The sequence below is a fragment of the Myodes glareolus genome, chromosome 19 (genome assembly GCF_982192425.1).
Source record: "Myodes glareolus chromosome 19, mMyoGla1.1, whole genome shotgun sequence".
NCBI classification, from domain to species: domain Eukaryota; kingdom Metazoa; phylum Chordata; class Mammalia; order Rodentia; family Cricetidae; genus Myodes; species Myodes glareolus.
In genome coordinates, this window is record NC_142044.1 from 61,896,540 (window position 1) to 61,909,255 (window position 12,716).

The window sequence follows — 12,716 nt, forward strand, 5'->3', positions numbered from 1 at the left end:
TTTTGTTCATTTGTTCTTAACTTCTGAGCCATCTCTCACTCAAAATGTTTCTATCTTTGTCTTGGAAGGTTTGTTATTGTTTCTAAGACCGGTTCTCTCTGTGTAGTCCTGGTTAGCCTAGAGTTCTCTCAGTAGATCAGGCTAGCCTCATATTCAGAGATCCAGCTGCTTCTGCTTCCCAAGTGTAGGAATTAAAGCCATGAACTAACAGACCAAGGTACCCTGCCACAATTACTTGTAATTATTCTTTCTTTTTTCCTTTTTTGTATAGTTTTTTGAAATAGTGTTTTTCTGTGTAGCTCTGGTCATCCTGGTACTCTGTAGATCAGGCTGGCTTCAGATTCAGAGATCTGCTTGCCTCTGCTTCCAGAGTGCTGGGATTAAAGGTGTGCACCACCACCACCAGCACAATTATACTGTCATTCTAAGACACTTGCAACCCCACCATTCTGGAAGCAGGAGCATTCTGAGGCAGAAATAGTGTAAGATCAAGGGGAGCCTAAGTCTCTAAATAAATAAATTCAAATGTGTCAGAGTGCATCTGATTTTTAAAAAATAAGTTCGTTTGTGGCAGGGCCTCACAAGGTAGCCCAGGCTACCCTTGAACTAAAGACTATTCTCCTTCCTTAGCCTTCAGTGCTGGGATTATGGGCACCAGCTATCGTGCTCATCTTGAAACACAAAACAAAACTCAGCCCCTCGCTGCTTGCATTGGCAATGCTCCTAGTGGAGTGTGACCGCAGGAAGCAGTGCAGCAGCGAGAAAAGAATGCAGAGCATGGGCAATGTTTGCTGAGTTCCTGCGCTGGAAAGAGCTGCTGCAGCTGGAAGGCGCTGTGTGGCAAGTTAGTGTGCCGGCCTCAACCGTGGTGCATTTATCTGCTTGTAGACAGCGGCTGGATTTTTTTTTTTTTTTTTTTTTTTTTTTTTTTTTTTTTTTAGATAGCTGGAAGGAGCTTCAAGGGGACAGAATGAGGGGAGGGGCCTCAAGGGATGACGTTAGAGGGGGCATGTGAACCTCCAGCCTGGGAAGTAACCTACAGGATGTGATTTAATGAAAACCAATGTGGGGGGTGCTGGAGAGATGACTCAGAGGTTAAGAGCACTGGCTGCCCTTCCACAGGTACTAAGTTCAATTCCCAGCAACCACATGGTGATTCACAACCATCTATAATGAGATCTGGTGTCCTCTTCTGGCCTGCAGGGATACATGCAGACAGAACACTGTATATATAATAAATAAAATAAATCTTAAAAAATAATAAAAAAAGAAAACCAATGTGTTCTCTTTATCCCTAAATATATATATATTACCATTTGAGAGGTACTGGGGATTGAGCCTGGGGGCTAATGTTCTGCTACTGAGCTATATTCCCAGTCAGCCATTATGGTTTTCTGGTTAAAAGCCTTAGTCTCAATAGTTTAGATACAAGTAATACTTAGGAGATGTAGTAAACACAGGTCATCCAGCAACACAGAAGGACTAACTTATCAGATTGCTCATCACCTGGGTGATAAGAAAAAAGGTACCAGGATCTAAGAGAAGCAGACAAGAGGAGGGTAAGAAAGAAAGTAGAAAAGACTATTGTTTGGGATGTGTCTCCGAGGCCAGGAGAAGGCAGGTCGGTAATGGATACCCAGAGGATGTAGGCTGAGGATATTGGTGAATGGGAGGACCTTCATCAGACACTGTTTGGAGTTCTATTTGCTTTTACCTCTGAGCCACAGCATTTGAAAGTCACCAGAGTGAGGGACATAGATATTACCTATCTCTCCTGATTCCCAGGGCCACAGAGCTGAACGAGGCTATAAAAAATGCCAGGGATTGAAAGAAAAGCAAGCAGGTCCCTCAGGTCTTCCAACGCTGGAACAATGCTAAAGGCTTAACAAGCCCCGTGCATCAGTTCTGCCTCCTCAGACATGGTTCCTGTGAGCAAGTCCATTGCACCATGCAATACATTCCCCTTTGGTCCAGCGTGTGTGTGTGTGTGTGTGTGTGTGTGAGAGAGAGAGAGAGAGAGGGGGGGGGGGGGAACTGTTTGTCTGTGTCCCTAGGCTTAGAATTCTCCTGAATGCCACCAGAGGGCAGGGTATTCATAGAACGGCCTAGGCTCAGAAGTTCGGAACAGAGTAAATCTTCCTAGCAACAAGATGTAGCAGGTTTCAGCCCAGGCCCTGGGAGTACATTGACTGTCCCTAGGATCCTACATACCCCACTTCCAGAGTGGTCCCTACCTGTGCAGTTCTAGCTAGGGACATCAATCTACCTGCATTTCAGGTGTCTACTGTGTTAAAATACCAAGATTCCCCACAACCCCCAAGCCAAAGAAACACAGTCAGTAACAGAAGGGAAAGGAAGTGGAGGATGAGAAGCAGGCAGAGCAGCACTCAAGGAAGAAACTCTCACTGTAATGCTAGAACTTGACAGGAATCTGTTTCCCTCAGATACACCCAAGCCAAAACCTGTTCTCGCCCCAGCTTCTCCTCTCTCTCTCTCTCTCTCTCTCTCTCTCTCCTACAATGCAGCTTAAGTTACCTTGAACTCATAGTTCTCCTGTTTTGTCCTTTCTCCATCTCCAGAGTGTTGAAATTATAGGTGGGTACCACCATTCCTGGTCACTCTAGGATTTTTGTTTAGGCCACATATGTGTGTAAACTGTAAGGAACACCCATGATTCATAAATTGGCCTAGCCAAATCCCAGAAAAAAGAAAATCAGACCGCTTCATCAGCGGGCAGGAGGCAGCTGGGCTGTTTTATAGTCGTCAGGGATAGGCCCAAACAGCTCATAGAAGACTCCAAATGCATTGAGCATCAGCCTTCAGGCTCCCTCGGTAAGCCCCACCCCCACCCCCGAGTTGGGATGTGTACTCATAAGAACAGTTTTGGTCCCAGATGGGGGTGAGACCAGCACCAAAAACAGGGCAGGGCATTTCTGGTCTGTTGCTGATGGGTTGCGACACCCTCTGCAGCAAAAGGGTTTGAAAGATCCTGCTGTGGAAGAAGGGAGAGTTGGGCATTAGCTGTTGATTCTGGGTAGTCCAGATTCTCCTCCTCTTTGGAGGTGAATTGCCTGAGTGAAGGTGGTTTCCAATAAACCTTCCCTTTATTAAGCCACCTGCAGGAGAACGTGAGGCATCAGATTGACTGGCTGTGTCAGACAGTGTTAATGCCACACTCCAGGTCCTCACCTTGGTGGACTGGGCAACCAGATCATTATATTACAATTTATAAATAGAAAATAAAATTATCGGGTGAGACTGGGGCACTGGGGAAGACGCAAAAAAGTCCTCATTAATGAGTGCCTATCAGCAAACCCAGTTATCAAGGACCGGAGGAGCACTCCTCTCAGCTAAAAGTTGCCCCTAAACCAGTAAGTTCCAGCTCGTCTTTTTCTCTAGTCTCTTTCCATACCCACTTTCCCAATCAGCATCACCTGCTGCCCACATCCCCAGATCTTAGCACGTCTCGGTTTCGGTTTCGCCCAGAGCCTGGAGTACTTCTATACTCGGATGCTCAGCCCATTAACTCCTCCGCCAAGCGGTAAAGAAGTCGAGAGTACCAATGCATGCCAGTCGGCTGGACCGCACCCCCGGGGAGCAGCGCCCCGAGCGCGTGCAGCAGGCGCAAAGGAGCGAAGGCGCGGTGGGCCCACTGGTGACTCTCCAGAACCGCGTAGCAGGAGGCAAGGACGTCGTTTACCAGCAGCGTCCCGTGTGCAGTGAGCGGTGCGAACACGCCCACTGCTTCCTCGCGGGCCACACGGGCTACGCGAGCCGGCCGGAGCGCGTCCCCACCGGGAGCCAGCACCGAGTCCCCAGCGCGTAACCGGCGCGCGAACACCGGTGCAAAGTCACCTGGAGCCGGGGCTGGCCCACGAGCCGCGAACACCAGATGCCAGGGTGTGAGCAACAGTTTGCGCGGAGGCCGCTCGGTCTCCACAGCTACGAAGGAGGCGCGGCGCTGCAGGTCCCGGTCCAGGAAGAGTAGCACCGGCGTGGGTACCACCCGGCCCGCTGCATCGGCGGCCAGTACCCAGTCACCACGATGGAGTTCTCTCAGCCCCTTCCGCTCGCCACTCCGCAGACGCACCGTGGCATTTCCCGGAAAGCAGCCGCCGGCTCGGACCGCCAGTGAGTTATCTGCAAGGCACAGCCATAAGGAGGATTAAGACCAGATCAGCAAATACTAGAGCAGATTCTAGAAGACGTGGGTGAAGCCCAACGCAGACCTCACTAGTCACGGGATATAGTTCAATTTCCAGGGATCTAGTCACACCTTGAGTGTAAGTGGAAAAGGTGGTTTACAACACTAATGCCTGTTTGGTCCCTTGAGCGTAGTAAGGAGATTATCCCCCAAGAAAACCCCTTTTGGATGGACCATCTGGCGTCTACTGTACCAGCTTTGACCGACACGTGGACGTGGTTTCGGGACTCGTAGTAGACCCAGTCGAAGCCGGCTTCCACTGCTAGGCGCGCCAGCAAACCATACTTATTGCGGTCACGGTCAGACGTGGTGATATCCAAGGCGCGGCCTTCGTAGTGGAGTGAGTCCTGAGCGTGGTGGCCATCCTCGTCCCAGCCTTCAGTCACACGTAGGCGCACTCCGGGCCACATGTTCATCACCGCAATGGCTAGAGCGTTCACCCGCTCTTTGCAACGCTAGTGGGGGGAATAAAGCAGCCAGTTTCCCCACTACCACTACCATCACCACCACCGGGCAGGCGATGGGCAGGGTGAGGTGCAAGGGACCAGTAAGGCATCAGTGCATCTTTATTCTCTGGACCAACTCCATTCCCTCCCGGTTTCTCAGTGTCCTGGGGAAGCGAGAATTTGAATAGGTGTAGTCACCAATCTGTACTTGATTGCCAGGGCATGCTTAGAGAACCAAACCATGGGATTAACCCCTCTGAAGATGAGAGGGTGTCCCCACACCTAGTTATTTCCCCCATTTTCAGTGCCTACATCTCACCCTTATTTGTTCCAAGACCTCAGTCCAATCAAAGAGAGAATCATAGGAGAGAGGATGGAAGTTTGGCTAGGGAGGGCCTGGCTCCCCGAATCGAGTCCTATTTAAGCCTGACCCCCGCCCCGGGCCCCAGTTGCCCTCCCTCAGTCTGATTCATCTTTTGTTTGGTTGCCTTCCCTGGCACTGGGCATCGCTTCCTTCCTTCCTTCCTTCCTCCTCCTCCTTTCAGCCTCTAGCATTAACCCATTGGTGGTCTGGGTGCGCCCCTACAGAGGTGCCCAAGAAGAGCCGCGTGGGATCAAGGCTGCTGGAAAAAGAGTCGGGTGGCGGGGGCTGCATGAAGTACAATGGCTATTCTCCCGGATGACTTAACTAAGCGAGAATCTCGGGCCGAGGCCGGGAACGCGTCGGGAGAAGCGGACTCAGCAGCTCCAGCTACAAAGGCGCTTTTCAGCCGCCCCGGCTCAGGGAGAGGAAAGGGCAGAACGCCGCGCCCCACATCCCTGCTCCCGCCCCGCAGGTCCCCTCCCCCAGCGTGGCCAGCCTGCCACTGTGTCAGTTCTGAGAGCCCCCAACTCTCCCATCTCTGGTTCAGAATCCGCCCTTAGAGGCGTAGGAGGAGCAGCACCTGAGAATGGCAGAACCTACCTCCACCTCCCGCGCAGGGTGGGAGTGGAGGAAAAGGAGCCACCCCCGGGGGAGGGAGGCCACGGTTATCTTGGCGGCTCCGGTCTGGGAGTTGGAGACCTTGGCGCACCAGAGCCGCGACACCAAGGGAGCAGGAGCGCAGGAGGCGCGCAGAGATCAACTTCTTTTTCTTTGTCCCTTTCCATCTCTCACCTCGAACTTGGATTGCTAAATGGGCATTCCTCCTACCCTCTTTTCTAGTCAGCTGCACCTCTGAAGAGGCGCTATACAAGTGGTACTCTTTCCAACTTGGTGTCGTTTTGTCCCCTAAGAAGGCCCTGACCTGCGGGGGCAGTAGCCCAGAACAGAGGAGCCAACTCAATAGAGTCCTTTTGCAGCCAGGGTGTGGGAGATAAGCAAGACTGGGTGTGTGTGTGTTGGGGGGGGTTGCCCCGGGCCTCTGGAGGCCTCCTGAGCCTGTCCCTTGTTCGCCCCTCTGCTGCAGGTTTCAACCAGAGGGAAGCACCACAAAGTTCCATGGCCAAGGTGGAAAGGAATGCTCCTTTCTGATTTCTAGAAAGAGAATGACTTCATCCCTGGAGTGATTAGTTCTCACCCTTAACCACAGCAAGTAGGAGGTAGAGGCAGGAGGATTTCTGTGAGTTCTACATAGCAAGTTCCTAGCCCATAAGGGCTACATAAAAAAAATATATATCTTTCTTCCCTGTGCAGGTTTTCCTAACAAAGTAACCTGGAAAGCTATGGCAGTCAGAGGAAATCCGTACCCCTTCCTCTCCCCCACCTCCCTACTGCACACACAATTAGGTGTGTAATGGAAAGTATATAGGACTCGGAACCCTGAGTCCCGAATTCTAGTCTTGGCAACGCCATGAATTAGCTGTGAGGCCCTGATTAAATTGCTTTTTCCCCCTGGGGCCCACCTCTCAGATAAAAGTGAGGGTGGAAAAATATGTCTTCTGAATTTCCTTTCAGTTCTGACATTCCAAAACATGGCCAGTGGGGGTTCTTTTTCGGTCATTGTCCACCGTATTCCAGGTAGGTTCAGCGCCCATCTGTAGTAGGTGCTCCATACTGGTAATTGAATTTAATTATTTATTCAAGGCAAAGGTCTCAAGGTTCATCTATCTGTTCTGAAGACTACTTTTTACCCAAAGTCTGTTGTTTAGACCCTAATACAGGCCTGTCCTAGTTTAGGACACCTCTCTCAAGACGGAGGACAATCCTTGACCACCCCATTCTCAGGAAGATGGCCTGCCTGGTAACCTGACTCTGGCTCATTCCTTTTCCAGCCCCCTTCTTTTTGACTCAGAACTTTTGGACATCAGGCCAAGAGCCAGGCTAAGTGTAAAGCCTTCTGTAGGCTACCTACCCTAGCCAGCTCCTGGCCCCCAGCTCACCCCAGCCCTTCCTGCCTGGCTCGGTGGCTGACCCCCGGTCCACGCCTCAGCCATTTCCCGTCTCGCCTGCCGCCATCCTCCTTTCCCCGCCCTCACTCCAGCCTCTCCCAGATTCACTCTCACTAGTCAGTTCCTCCTCCCCCTCCCCATCCCAGCCTTTGCCGTTTGGATACCTCCAAACCACTACCAGCCAGCAGGTTATTTGCTTTCTTGAAGGATGTGATGAAGGAGGTCTTACTTTATTTTAGTTTAAGGTCTCAGGCGATAAAGTGACAGTTCATACTCCAGGTAGGAAAACCGAGGAGGAGTTACTGATGTGCACGAGAACAGGTGGGGAGAAGCGCTCCTTACCTCTGTCATCAGGCGATCAGCCCCGCTGTTCTCCTCATCCTTGAAGATTATGTCGGGGTTGTAGTTGGGTACGAGGTCCCGGAAGCGCTCGGACCCCCTTGCTACCCTCCCCTCCGCTGGCCCACTCGCACCAAGGGTCCGCTCGGGCACACTAGGCACAAACTGCTTGTACAGCAGAGGCACAAGCTGCTTGCGCACGTATCGCCGCCGGCCAACCGGTCCCCGGCCCGGCCCGCAGCTCTGGACAGACAGTGCCAAGAGTGCCAGGCAGCACAGGGGCAACAGACTGGCCCGCAGAGCCATGGGCACAGTGGAATTGGGTCAAAGGGGAGCGTTCTGGTCCTCACTAGCTCTCCTGTCAATTGGGCATCTCCACGAGAGCCAGCACCGCAGATAGAGAAGCAAGCCCCCAGAGTACCTGGAGCGCTGGTGACTCCGAACACCTGGCAACCACTGACTCTGCCTACATGCCCCGGGGAACCTGGAACCTACCACTGATAGACTACCATTACAGGGCAGGTGGGTCGAGGGTGAGTGCCGGCCAAACCGGCCCCTGCTGCCCAGCTCCGGTGCTCCCAGAACCGCCCTGACCCCGCCTTAAGTGGTCCCTGGCCCCGCCCTCCGCCCTTCTCCCAGGACTGTCCCGCCCTCTCCCACCCAGGCGGGGGATCTAGCGGTCACCACTGTTCCATTCTTCACTGAAGTGTGTCTCATCCTGGAAACCAGGCAGGCACCTGCTTAGGAAATCCTTGCAGCTTTACAGTCCTGGCTGCCTGGATAAGCATCCTTCTACCTCCGAGTCTAAATTAGGAACCAAACTATCTTCCTCTGCTAGTCTTTGCTCCCAAAGTCGACTCTGGCAGACCATGCCCGCTGCTGTCATCCAGGAAGTCTGAGTTCCAATTTCTGCTCAAGGCCATCCAAGCCCTTTGGGCATACAATCAAAGCCTCCCTCCTCTGTGGTCCTCAGGTCTCCCTGGTTCTTCTCTCTCCACAGTCATCCATGACCAGGAGTGGATCCCAGAGCATCATTTTCCTTGGTGAATTTGTATCTTCTGAGGAACAGAGCTGGACACTCACAAGCCAGCTTAGGGGTGGTGTATGTGCGCGTGAGCGCCACAACACAACAGTGGAAGTCGGAGAACTTTTGAAAATCAGCTTTGTCTTCACTGTGGGCTCTAGTGATTAAACTCGGGTTCATCAGGTGTGGCAAAACCTTTGACCTGCTCATCCAACTTGCCAGTCCAATCTTTGCCAGGCACTCAAGGGTCACTTTTCATCCCTCCCCCCCTTGACAGAATCTAATGTAGCTCAGGCTTGGTCTTGAACTCACATCACAGAAGGCTGACCTTGAAAAGTTTACCCCCTCTTGTCTCCAGCTGCTCCCCAGGGATGGGATTTACCACCACACTGGGTTTATGTGCTGGGGGCCAAAACCAGGGCCTTGGGCTGGAGAGATGGCTCAGCAGTTAGGAGTGCTGACTCCTTTTCCAGAGGACCTGAGTTTCTAGCATTCTAGCACCCACATGGTGGCTAACTACTCTCTGTAACTCCAGTTGCGGGGGGAGGGGAGAAGGTGCTGTCAATGCTGTCTTCTGGTCTCAGACACCAGGCATGCAACTGGTACACAGATATGCAAGCAAAACACCCATACATATAAAACCTTTAAAATAAAAATAAAAACCCCAGCACCTCAAGCATGCTAGGCAGGCACACAATTGATCTTTATCAATTGAGATATATATCCCTATTTCTCTGTTTTGTCTGAGACAGTCATTTGTAGCTGATCTGGCTTCAAATTTGCTATGTTAAGATGGTTGGCCCAAGGCCTGGTGGTGGTGACACACACTGTTACAGGTGGATCTCTGTGAGTTCAAGGCCAGCCTGGTCTACAAAGTGAGTTTCAGGACAGTCATGGTTGTTATACAGAGAAACCCTGTCTCAAAAAAACCCAACCAACCAACCAACCAACCAACCAACCAACCAAAGAAGATGGCCCTGAAATCCTGAGTGCTGAATTACAAGTATGTACTTCATCCTGTACAATGCATTTTGAAGCTGTTGAAAGGCAGTGGACACCTAAGATCTTGGTCTGTAAGAGGATGGGGATCAGTTCTCTTCACCTTGTGTCCTCTATCTCCTCCCTCTGGATCTGGTTCCAATTCCCCAGACCTCCTCTCAGAGACACTTACCCACCAGTTCCTATCACTAAGTCAGCTCCTTTGAGGATTGCAGCCTGCAGATGGACAGACTTCCTCATCCTCAGCCACACAGCTATCTGCTGGGCTTTGTTGTTTTGATAAACAAAAAAGACCAGAAACCACTTGGGGAGGAAAGGATTTCAGCTTGCAAGCTCCAATCACAGTCCATCATGAAGGGAAGTCAGGACAAGAACTTAAGAGCACTGGCTGCTCCTCCTAAAGGACCCAGATTCTGTTCCTAGCTCCCACATGGTGGTTCACAATCATCCAGAACTCCAGTTCCAGGGGATCTGACACTTTCTTCTGACCTCCCGGGGGACCAGGCACGCTCATGGTAAACATACATATATGCAGTCAAAACACTCATATTAAAAAAAAAAAATCCTGAGCAAAAGCCTCAAGGCAAGAACCTAGAAGAAGGACCCAAAACAGAGGCCTTGGAGGAGTTTGGGGCTTGTTCTGCCTGTTTTCTCAGCAGCCTGGGACCACCTGCCTAGGGGTAGCACTGCCCACAGTAGGCTGGGCCCTTCTACATCAATTAAAGAAAATGCTCCACAAGTTTGCCTACAGGCAAATCTTATAGAGGGATTTCCTCAAGTTAGATTCTTTTCCCAGGTATGTCTAGATTTGTGTCAAGCTGACAAAACCAGGACAATAACATGCGTTGTGTTTGCTACTGGAAGATAATTAAGGGTGGAGAGATGGGTCCCTGCTTCTCTAAAAGACCAAGGTTTAGTTCCCAGCACCCACTTGGCAGCTGTTTCAGCAGTCCATATCCCACACCAGGGGATACAATATCTTCTTCTGGTCTCCTCAGGCACTGAACCCATGTGGTGTGCAGATATACATTCAGGCAAAACACTCAAGACATTAAAAAAAATCTAAATAAAACATTTTAAAGAGTTAGTTCTAGGGGGGCTGGAGAGATGGCTCAGTGGTTAAGAGCATTGCCTGCTCTTCCAAAGGTCCTGAGTTCAATTCTTGGCAACCACATGGTGGCTCACAACCATCTGTAATGAGGTCTGGTGCACTCTTCTGGCCTGCAGACATACACACAGATAGAACACTGCATACATAATAAATAAATAAATAAATAAATAAAATAAAAAAAAGAGTTAGTTCTAGGACAGGCTCCAAAGCTACAGAGAAACCCTGTCTCAAAAAACCGAAAATTAAATAAATAAAAATTTAAACGCAAGTAATTGGAGAGAATGGAATCTCATTTGTATCTTAATAAAGCTTGCCTGAAGATCAGAGAGTAAGAAAAACAACCCCACTGGTCAGTCTTACAGACCAGGCAGTGGTAACACATACTTTTAATCCCAGTAGCCACACTAGTTGCCATAGAAATCGGGTGGTGCATGCCTTTAATCCCAGTCCTATAGAGGATTATAAAACAGGAGAGAGCTCTCATTCTGAGACTCCTGGAGGCATGATTGCTATTTTCAGACTGAGGTCGAGGTAAGAGCCGGTGGCTGGCCGCTTTACTTTTCTGGTCTTCAGGTTGAACCCCAATTATCAGTCTCTGAGCTTTTATTAATCGTGCTTCAATGTTCCAGCATGTAAGAGTACTTTCTGCTCTTACTGAAGACCCAAGTTTCTCCTAGCTCACAACGAACTGTAACTCTGTCTCCATGGCAGCACCCTCCCTCTCTGGGACACATGTACACACATGTACACCCGAATAAATAAGAGCCAAGCTTTTGTGCTAGAAAGATGGCTAGGCAGTTAAGAGCACTTGCAGTTATTGCAGACCTGTGTTTGGCTCTTAAGTGTCTACTTGGTGGCTCACAACTTTCAGTAATTCCAGTGATGCCCCCTTCTGGACACTAGGAGGCATCACACATGCACACAGTACATACACATACTTGCACACAGACATTCATACTTGAGAGCTATAAGCAGACAGGGTTTTTCTGTGTAGCCTTGGCTGTCCTGGACTCTCTTTGTAGTTCCAGGCTGGCCTTGAACTCACAGACCCGCCTGTCTCTACCTTTCAAGTGCTGGGATTAAAGGTGTGCGCCATAACTGCCAGGCTAAAAGCATATCTTAAAAAAAAAAAAATTGAGGTCAGGCGGTGGTGGCGCACGTCTTTAATCCCAGTACTCAGGAGGCAGAGGCAGGCAGATCTCTGTGAGTTCAAGACCAGACTGGTCTACAAGAGCTAGTTCCAGGACAGGTTCCAAAACTACAGAGAAACCAAACCCTGTCTCGAAAAACAAACAAACAAACAAACAAATTTCAAACCCTGCATCGGTGGTGGTGCATGCCTTTAATCCAAGCACTTGGGAAGCAGAGGCAGTTGGCCTGAACTACAGAGTGAGTTCCAAGAAACCCTGTCAAAAAAAAAAAAAAAAAAACAAAAAAAACCCCAAAAAACCAAAATCCAAAACCCAAAACAAACAAACAAACAAACAAAAAAACCAAACAGAGCTGGAGAGATGGCTCAGAGGTTAAGAGCACTGGCTGTTCTTCCAGGGGTCCTGAGTTCAAGACCCAGCAAACACATGGTGGCTCACAACCACCTATAATGAGATCTGGTGGTGCCCTCTTCTAGTGTGAAGTATACAGAATACTGTATGCTTAATAAATAAATAAAAATCCTTAAAAAAAAACAGATAAACAAAAATTCTAAGATAGGGTCTTTCTACGTGTCTCTGTCCTGGAACTTACTATATAGATTAGATTAGCCTTGAACTCAGAGATCTACCTGCCTCTGCTTCCCACAAGCTGAGATTAAAAGTGTGGACCAGGGGCTGGAGAGATGGCTCAGAGGTTAAGAGCATTGCCCGCTCTTCCAGAGGTCCTGAGTTCAATTTCCAGCAACCACATGGTGGCTCACAACCATCTGTAACGGGGTCTGGTGCCCTCTTCTGGCCTACAGGCATTCAGACAGAATATTGTATACTAAATAAATAAATACCTTTAAAAAAATAAATAAAATAAAAGTGTGGACCAGTATACCTGCTCAGATTGTTTTTGTTTGCCTTTTTTTTTTTTTTTTTTAAAGGGGCTAGGTAGCAACAGCTGTGATTTGGAGGCCAACCTGGACTATATAATGAGACCTCAAAACAAAACAGGGCTGGGGAGGTGGATTAATACATAAAAGCACTTGCCACCAAGCCCGATTCCAATCCAAACTCACATGGTGGA

At 49.7% G+C, this 12,716-nt stretch overlaps 1 protein-coding gene across 1 annotated transcript; it reads right to left on the bottom strand.

Annotated features, from left to right (window-relative positions):
- Window positions 1-3,085: 3,085 nt before the first annotated feature.
- Dhh (desert hedgehog signaling molecule) lies at window positions 3,086-7,966 on the bottom strand. The gene is made up of 3 exons (XM_048444652.3): window positions 7,363-7,966; window positions 4,398-4,659; window positions 3,086-4,140 (listed from the first exon to the last, which is right to left on the bottom strand). Exons 1-3 carry the CDS (start codon window positions 7,663-7,665, stop codon window positions 3,515-3,517), a joined length of 1,191 nt encoding a protein of 396 aa, XP_048300609.1. The 5' UTR covers window positions 7,666-7,966; the 3' UTR covers window positions 3,086-3,514.
- Window positions 7,967-12,716: the final 4,750 nt, after the last annotated feature.